The sequence below is a fragment of the Cibotium barometz genome, chromosome 26 (assembly GCF_041138505.1).
Source record: "Cibotium barometz isolate CiBa-2024 chromosome 26, ASM4113850v1, whole genome shotgun sequence".
In the NCBI taxonomy this organism is placed as follows: Eukaryota; Viridiplantae; Streptophyta; class Polypodiopsida; order Cyatheales; family Cibotiaceae; genus Cibotium; species Cibotium barometz.
The window spans coordinates 52,248,642-52,257,614 of record NC_141071.1 but is presented as its reverse complement, the minus strand read 5'-3'; the positions used below and the strand labels follow the sequence as shown (position 1 = coordinate 52,257,614).

Genomic DNA, 8,973 nt, shown 5'->3' with positions numbered 1-8,973 from the left:
GACACATGGTGTAGTGGCTAATGATAAAACAAAGCAAGTGAAGATGAAGATGGGTGGAAATCACCATCCAATTTTTTAGAGATGGAGAAATTGAATGATTGGGTATTGGTCTTAGTGAAAGAGTTCTTTGTGCTTGAGATTTGTGTTTGTAATAGAATCAAATCATGGAGAATAATATGTTAATATTGTTTGGCTATTATTGCTTTTACATATATTTAAATGTTTTGAGTGATTACCTTAGCACGTGTTTAAAATATAATACTTCATTTGAAATAAATACGTACTTAATTTGAAAAATATTAAGACAGAATACTTCATTTGGAAGAAAAAAAGCACATGATTAATTTAAACTCATGTACTCTATTACATTTGGCACAAATGTTATATTCATTATAAGATGAATAATATAATTATGGCAAGATATTCATTATAAGATGAATATACAGCTATGGCAAGAGTACATCGAAATATTGGTTATAAGATGAATATATAGCTATGGAAAAAATCATGTTCATTATAAGATAAATATATAGTACATCAATATCATGGGGAACATTAAAGAGTAATAGATAATTTTTACAATTAAGAGGCCATAATTTTTCATGCTTGGGAAAGTAATTTTTTTTGTTGTTTACAACTCCATGAATGATTCCAAAACCTAATTCTCAATCATTGGGCAGAGCCGTGTGTTGTGCCCCGCTGCTGGGCGAGCTTCTTGTCCACAATCTTGTCAAGCAGCCTGCTGACTTGCAGCATAGTGGGCCTTCTCTTGGGCTGGTCATCGGTGCACCACACTGCAAGGCCCAGCATTTGGACCACCTCCTTTGTATGCCGCCCATGGCCATGACCTCCTAACCCCTCGTCTAGGATGTTGCCAATGAAAGGGTCCAGGAGCTCCCCTATCCTGTTGTGAAGCACCATCTGGCAAACCCAGCTCACAAGATTCCCATCATCTTCCATCTCTCTGAACATCCTGTCTGTGGGCCTCTTGCCTGTTAGCAGCTCCAGCAGCACCATCCCATAGCTGTACACATCCCCCTTTGTAGTCGCCAATAGAGTTTGCCCATACTCTGGAGCAATGTAGCCCACTGTCCCTGCAAAGCCTGTGCTCAAATGTGTGTCATAAGCAGAGATGAGCCTCGCCAGCCCGAAATCTGCCACAGATGCATTGAAATCCTCATCCAACAGGATGTTTGAGCTCTTGATGTCTCTGTGAACAATGTGGGGTATGCAAATGTGGTGCAAGAATGCCAGCCCTCTTGCTGCACCCTGTGCAACTCTCAATCTGGTCACCCAATCTAGCCTTCTCGTTCTTGAGCTGTGGAGCCACAGGTCAAGGTTGCCATTGGGCATGTACTTGTACAGCAGGACCCTCTCAGTGCTGCATGTGCAATAGCCTATGAGAGGCACCAGGTTCTGATGCCTCACCTTCCCCAGAGTCTCCATCTCTGCCCAAAACTCACGCTCCCCATTGCCACCCACCGACACCCTTTTTATGGCCACCACAGTCTCATCATCCAGCTGGGCTTTGTAAACAGTGCCAGATCCGCCGTCGCCGATCACATGCCTCTCATGGAAGTTCTCCGTCACTCGGAGGAGGTCTGCCAGTGTCACCTTGGGCAGCAGGTTCTGAAAAGTTGCTACGTTGATGCTAAGTGCCTCTTTGAACATGGGGCTTTCACCCAGTCTAGTCACATCATGAGCTGCAAGAACCTTATTCAGAATGTCCCTCCTCCTTGCTGATTTCCACCATAGCACAATCCCAAGGAGAGTCCACGTTGCAAGGGCTGTCATAATAATGATTCCAGCAAGACCCCCGGGAGTGTATTTGGGAGGGCACAAGGATGCCCCATGACATGATGGCCCAGTGATCGGTTTGGTTGAGTCACTGATCACGCATGCCCTTGATATCGGTAATCCACACAGGCCAGGATTAGGGAGATAAGATGTCTCCCCAAAAGTGATTAGCTGCCCGCCTTGAGGTATTTGACCCACTAACCTGTTCGAAGAGACATTCAAGTACTCCAAGAAGCTCAAATGCACAAGAGTCTCTGGAATGCCGCCTTCCAAATCATTCTGGGAGAGGTCAAGGTAACATAGTGCTCTTGCATTCCCCAAAGCTGGAGGAATGGTACCCCCTATATTGTTGCCCATCAGTTGCAGCACCCACAAGTTGCTCAATTCTCCCAGCTCCAAGGGAAGAGACCCAGTCAGATCATTGTGTGCCAACAGAATGAAGGTCTGCCCCCTCATTTGCTCTGCAAGCTCTGATCTCCCCAGCAGGGTTAAGGTCTCTTTCACATGGTTTTGCCGATGATCCGATGCCACTTGCATCGACCCATCTCTAAAAGCATGCAAGTTTGTAAGATTGCCAGCACCAGGTAGGTTGCCTGCGAATGAGTTATAAGATAGGTCCAGCCCAACCAAGCTGCCCAATTCCCCAATCCACCATGGAATTTTCCCTGCAAGATTGTTATTGCTGACCAAGAGAAATTCCAAGGATTGGTGCAAGTTTCCAATGCCCCAAGTAAGTTCCCCACTGAAACCATTGTTGGATAAGTCCAGAGCTGTAAGATGGGTTAGGTTCCCCAATTCAAAAGGGATGTTTCCTTGCAGATTATTAGCAAAGAGAGAGAGATGCTGGAGCTGTTGGAGATGGCCGAGTTCTGATGGTATGGGACCATTAAGGTTGTTGGAACCCATATACAAATGGCTCATTTGTGTGCAATTTCCGATGCTAGGTGGTATCTTGCCATGGAAGCTGTTACTAGAGAGAGACACGGTTTGAAGATGGTGAAGATTGGCAAGCCAGCTTGGTATTGAACCAGAGAGTTGGTTTCCATCCAACCGCAGCTCTTTGAGAGAAGCACAGTTGGCAAGGCTGGATGGGATGGGAGAAGTGAGCTTGTTATGTGACAGAGAAAGGAACTGCAATTGAGAACAATTACACAAGGTTGGGGGAATGCTGCCTGTAAATGCATTATTAGCTAGGTCTAAGTGCCTCAAGCTGGAGAGACTGCCAACGGAGCCAGGAATTTGGCCGGATATTATGTTGGAGGAAAGGGAAATGGATTGAAGGGATGAGAGCTCATTGAACTGAGGGAGAGTACCTGTGAGGTTGTTGTGGGCAAGGTTGAGAGACTGCAAAGACCTTATCTTCAAGAGCTCTGGCGGGATTTCTCCGCTTAGAATGTTATTACCAAGGTCGAGGTGCATGAGAGAAGAGCAGTTTCCCATAGAGGGGGGGATGTGACCAGAGAGGAGGTTATCTTGGAGTTGAAGAGAGGCTAGCGGTTTACCAATAAGGTGGTGTGTGAAGAAGCGTCCAGAGAACCGATTGTGGGCTAAGGATAGAGATTGCAGATGGGGGAGGCTGGCCACCAACAGCAGACGGAGTGGTTTGCTGCCTTGGAGGGAGTTGGAAGCCAAAGAGAGGTATTCCAAGCTTGAGAGGTGGCGCAAGTGGCGAGGGAGGGGGCCTGAGAAGGCGTTGCGGGAGAGGTCCAGGTGTGTGAGGTTCGTAAGGCCGCCGAGGCTAGGGGGTATTTTGCCGGATAGCCTGTTGCCGCTCAAGTCGAGCTTTTGCAGGTGCTTCAGAGACAAGAAGATGGATGCTGGCAAGCCTCCCCGGAGCTTGTTGTGTGAGAGGTCCAGCACCTCCAGGCCCCAAAGCAAGGAGATTGACCAAGGCAATGCCCCTTGCAAACCTTCCTTTGGAAGCTCTACTGCCACCACAACGCCTTCCTCCGAGCATCCCACCCAATGCAGGTTGCAGAAGGAAATCATCGCATTACCATGATTCACGCTCTCCGACTTCAGAGAAATCAGCTCCGACAAGGCGGTTATGGAGGAGCTATATTCTCGATGGACGTGATCTTGCTCCATCTGCACTGGCCGCTGCCTTGATGCAGCAATCTCAAATTCTTCTGCTGTAGCCGCTACAATAGGAGCAGCGAGTTGCAGTAGAGAAATGGCAATGAAAGAAGCTAGCATTCTTCTCATAGTTGGGAGGCAATATTCCACCTATACGCGCATCAAAAATCAGATGCTCGACTTCTTGTATTGGTCGGAGCTGATGAACGACCCTCTTCTTAACCTACTGAAAACAAGAAGAACCTCCGACCCTATCCTTCTACATGATCTCGCTTCAACAACAAGACCTTCTTCACAAGGAAGCGCGCTGCTTCGATGCTTCCTCTGAAGCTTCAACGACCAAGACCTTCTTCACAAGCAAGCGCGCTGCTTCGATGCTTCCTCTGCTGGCTTTTCCGCCCGTGTGCTCTCCTCAACGGAACTTTTTCTCTTTTGTGCATGCATGCTGCTGTTGCTGTAGTAGGTACGTAGGGGTCTCAAGGCGCGCAATGCAGCCGTGCGTGCGGGGCCGCCCATGCAGGAGGCGCCCTTGAATGCACCCACCTATCCACAAGGGCCAAGGCGGCGGCCAGAGTTAGCACGTGGCTCTCGGGCTTATTAAAGTTTAAACCTTAATCTCACGAAAGCGTAACCAACCATTGGGTTTTGACTCTAGCGACAACCGCCTAAACCACATTTGATGTGTGTGCGCGGCGCAGACTTGATTGACTGTTTTACAGCCCAATTGAATGCTCCACATCTTGCGTTCGATTCTAGAAGGAGATAGATACCCATCCGATTTTGGGAAAAAATAACGATGACCTTCAAGGTTAACCGGTCTTTATTATTCACACAAACTCTTGAAGTGGCATTAATTCATACATATTATTCACACACTCTTTGATATGTATTAATTAATGCCACTGACGTGGCATACCTATGCTTCTCTCCCCCCTCCCCCTCGCATGAGCAAAGAGAGGAGAGCGCAATCGGGGATGTGGATGTGTATGAGGAGAGAGAAAGGGGTGCAGTCGGCAACCTGGATCTGCGCGAGGAGAGACATGGTTCTGATGGTAGTTGGGGGGCAGAGGGCAGTGGCTTGTGATCTGCTGTGAAGAGGCGACGACCCATGTAGAGGAGGGGTGGGACGACATGAACAGGCCGCAAGAACATGGCCAGGGAGCACGCGAGGGAAGAGAGAGAGAGAGAGACAAGAGTGCAACTAGAATCTGGATCTTCTCCGTCTCTCTTCTTGAGGACTGCAACATGTTAGCATGTATTGGCATCCAGCTTGCTGAAGAATCCACCTCTACATACTAGATGCTTCGAGGGTGCCACACGTATGCAATTTCTATATAACGATATGTTGCCAAAAAAATATCTTTAAAAAAACCTTGCAATTAGTAGCGTCTTGTGCTATGTTTTTATTTAATTAAATGCCAAAAAAAAAGATTTTGATCGCATATAACGACGATGACCTTCAAGGTTAATCGATTTTTATTGAAAAAAATGCATAAGTTAATTGGTTTTATAACTAAAACTTTAAAATTTTGAATCTTTTAATTCAAAACTACCAACAAGTTTTTTTTTAATTTGAGTCGTGAAAATTATATTAAATGATGTTTTTTTTTCTTTACACTACTCGTGACTCCATCAACCCAGACTTACTTTTTTTTTGATGGGCGATATTTTATATTATACAGTAAGCGCTACAAAGCAAAAAGGCTAGTCCTCAATTACAGCATGACTTCTTCCAGAGAAGCTATCAATGTACTCTCTGAGGCTGAATAGGCTTTGGATATATTCAGCCAGTTCCGAATCTTGTCTCATCATATTGATTTCCTCATTGGAGACCATTGTGTCCTTCTCAAGGCGGTCATGTTGGATGCTTCTGATCCGTCTCTAGAACTCGTCGCGTTGGCTCTTGATAGTTGAAGCATCATGCATAGTGTATTGGGCATTATGCATCTTAAATCTTGCTTTGATTGCCCTTTTAATCTGTACATACAAATCACTGGTCAGGTAAAGATGCATGATAATCGATCAAACTTTCTCTAGATGTTAACCATCACCTGGACCACCTTGGGTGAAGAGTGACTCCAAAGTCCATTCGGATGCCTAGGAGTCAGAATATCTGACCTTCTTGGATGACATTGCATCCTTGCTCCAATAGCCATTGAGGGGGATCCTGGCTCCAATAGCCATTGCATCCTTGCTCCAATAGCCATTGAGGGGGATCCTGGCTCACGGCCTTAATTTCTGTTTTTTCATGATTGATCTTAGAGCCAGAGGCTAGGCAAAAGATATGCAAACATTCCTAGAACATTTTGAAGGATTTTGCATCATTGTGCATAAGGCTATTGACATCATCCGACAAATTGCTGGAGACAGAGCTGGCCCTTATCTTTAGGAAGGGTGATCCCTTTTAGAGATCCTTTTTTCATCGCATCTTGGACCAACCCACCAAGGGCATCTGTTATGATTGCCAAAGAGCAGAGGGACAAGGGGGCATCCCTGCCTAATGGATCTTTTTAGATCGAAAGCTTTAGTGAGATGGCCATTAAGAGACACCCACTCCCTTACATAGGTAAAAAGGATTCTCACTCAATTTGTGAATTTCTCGCCCATTTCCAAATCTCTTAGGGCTTGTAGAATGAAATCACATTCTAATTTGTCATAAGCCTTATCAAAGTCAATCTTGAAGAACATGAAATCCTAGTTAATTTGTTAATTTCTCGCCCATTGCCATATCTCTTAGGGATTGTACAATGAAATCCTATTCTAATATGTCATAAGCCTTATCAAAGTCAATCTTGAAGAATATGAAATCCTGGTTAGTTTGTTGGACATGTTCTATGTCTTTCCCATAACGCAATGATGGCATCAAGAATATATCTCCCTTTAATGAACCCTTTTTGCTCTTTTCTAACCCAATCTTTTAAGCTACCAGATAACTTTCTCATTGGGGTCTTAGTAAAAATTTTGTAGGCAGATAACTTTTATCCCAATCTTTTAAGCTACCAAATAACTTTCTAACCCAATATTTGCTCTTTTCTAACCACCCTTTTTGCTCTTTTCTAACCCAATCTTTGAAGCTACCAGATAACTTTATCATCGGGGTCTTAGTAAAAATTTTGTAGGCAGATAACTTTTATCCCAATCTTTTAAGCTACCAAATAACTTTCTAACCCAATCTTTACTCTTTTCTAACCCAATCTTTTGAGAGCTACGAGGTAACTTTCTAACCCAATCTTTTGAGAGCTACGAGGTAACTTTCTCGCCAGGGTCTTAGCAAAAATCTCGCAAAAAATTTGTAGGCAATGTTGAGCATGGTTATGGGTCTATATTGGGAAATCACTTCCTTAGGTCCCTTCTTATGAAATAGCATTATTATACCCTTGTTAAATTGAGAAGGGGAGGGCCCTTAACCTAACCAATTCTTGCCACAAGCTAATAAGAAAGCTCGATATAGGAGAGGTTTAAACATTTGGAAAAATTATGAGGGGAGACCATCAATCCCCTGATGTTTCCTAGTTTTCAGAGACTCAATAGTCTCTCCAGTGGTGATGAACTCCACTTTGAGGGTAGTTGCTAGTTGGGAGGCCTAATCTTGGCTCTGCATTTTGCAATCGTCTCCTTGTGCGTAGCCATTCTTCCCCTGAGAGGGAGGATGATGAGCTAAAAATTCAAGAAAAGTGTTCCTACACAATATTCAAGTTGTTGCAATGGAGGCTACCTTATTTCTTGTCTTATACAATAGGAGAGGGATATGATCCTTTTTAGTCTCTTTTTAAGCAGCTTAAACATCTCTTTGGAGGGTTTGCCTATCTTCCCCACCCACCACTCTCTAAGAAAGATCTTAAGATGTGGCCTGCTTATCTCTTTCTCCCTTTTTAGGTCAGTTTACTTCCTTCCTAGGACTTCTTGGAGGTTCTGATTCCCTTCATTAATCTTTCTCTCCAGTTCCTACATTTCAACATATTTTTGTTCCCTTATGGCAAGTCTTATACCACTACTTCACTTAGCATTTTCTTCAGGAATTTTTGTTCCCTCATGGCAAGTCTTATCATCCCTACTTCACTTAGCATTTTCTTTAGGAATTTTTGAGTGCTTTTAACTGCCACCACCCATGCTCTTGCAAGGGAGACTTTATCAATGTTGCAACCCTTCCAGATTGATCTAATCTCTTCATGTACTATGGGGAGACGGAATAGTTGAGGGTCATAATGGAACCACCCAGGTCTAACTCTTTGGGTGGATCTTTCAAGGAGATACCAAATGGGAAAGTCGTCAAAGGGATGCCCATAAGGTTGGCCTAGAGCTTCTAGGTCTCGAGGAATAAATTGAGACCACCGCTGATATTTCTGACCTTGTGTCCATTTGGATTGCTATCCACCAACAACGGTTGTCCGAGTCTTTGTGGACTTGTTTGACAGCAAACATCCACTTGTCTAGAACACTTAAAGAGGTTTCCCCACTTCCTTGTGCATAGTTTGTGCTGAAGCATGAGTGATTGTTAGAGACTTTTTTGAGGTTGTTTGGCAATTGGGAGGCCGTTTCCTTGACTTCTTATAGGCAAATGAAATCTGGTGGGAGGCTACATTGGTGTAGCCAATCCTTAATAATGATGGGACACTTAATAGATAGATAATTCCTTCATGTTGAATGATATGTATGAGTGCATTCATTTATTTTGATTTTTTTAAACACAGGGGGACGGTGATGTTGTCTTGGGGTCTCTTATCTACTGGTACAGGGCAAGACATTCCCCCAACCTGAGACTACCTTCTCTTCAAAGCTGTCGCCACCACTAATTTGCCTTCTTTATTTCCTTCTTTGGCTTAAGGGGTGGCACTCTTAAGGCCAGCTGTCGTCGCTGTTTCTTCTTGAAAGTCCATCTCTTCAATCTCTCTCTCTAACCTGTTGCACTTTATTTACTGCTCCCCTTCTAACTTCTCATTCATAATCTGTGATAGACACTATCAGACATCTTTATTTGTAACTTACTAAACAAATCTTGTAAAAAACCTTCTGCATTTACAATAAATCTGCAATCTTCAACAGTGGTACTATAAACCTATTATAATGCCACCCTATGTGAACTAGTCACATAACATACAT

The 8,973-nt window shown here is 44.1% G+C and overlaps 1 protein-coding gene across 1 annotated transcript; it reads right to left on the bottom strand.

The window, feature by feature from the left end:
• Positions 1-599: 599 nt before the first annotated feature.
• LOC147624074 (uncharacterized) lies at positions 600-4,132 on the bottom strand. The gene has a single exon (XM_086820734.1). It carries the CDS (start codon positions 4,000-4,002, stop codon positions 670-672), a length of 3,333 nt encoding a protein of 1,110 aa, XP_086676860.1. The 5' UTR covers positions 4,003-4,132; the 3' UTR covers positions 600-669.
• Between the last annotated feature and the right edge of the window lie 4,841 nt (positions 4,133-8,973).

What these genes read in the sequence shown, in the direction of transcription:
- LOC147624074 (XM_086820734.1), bottom strand. Translation starts at nt 4,002, where the DNA reads ATGAGAAGAATGCTAGCTTCTTTCATTGCCATTTCTCTACTGCAACTC.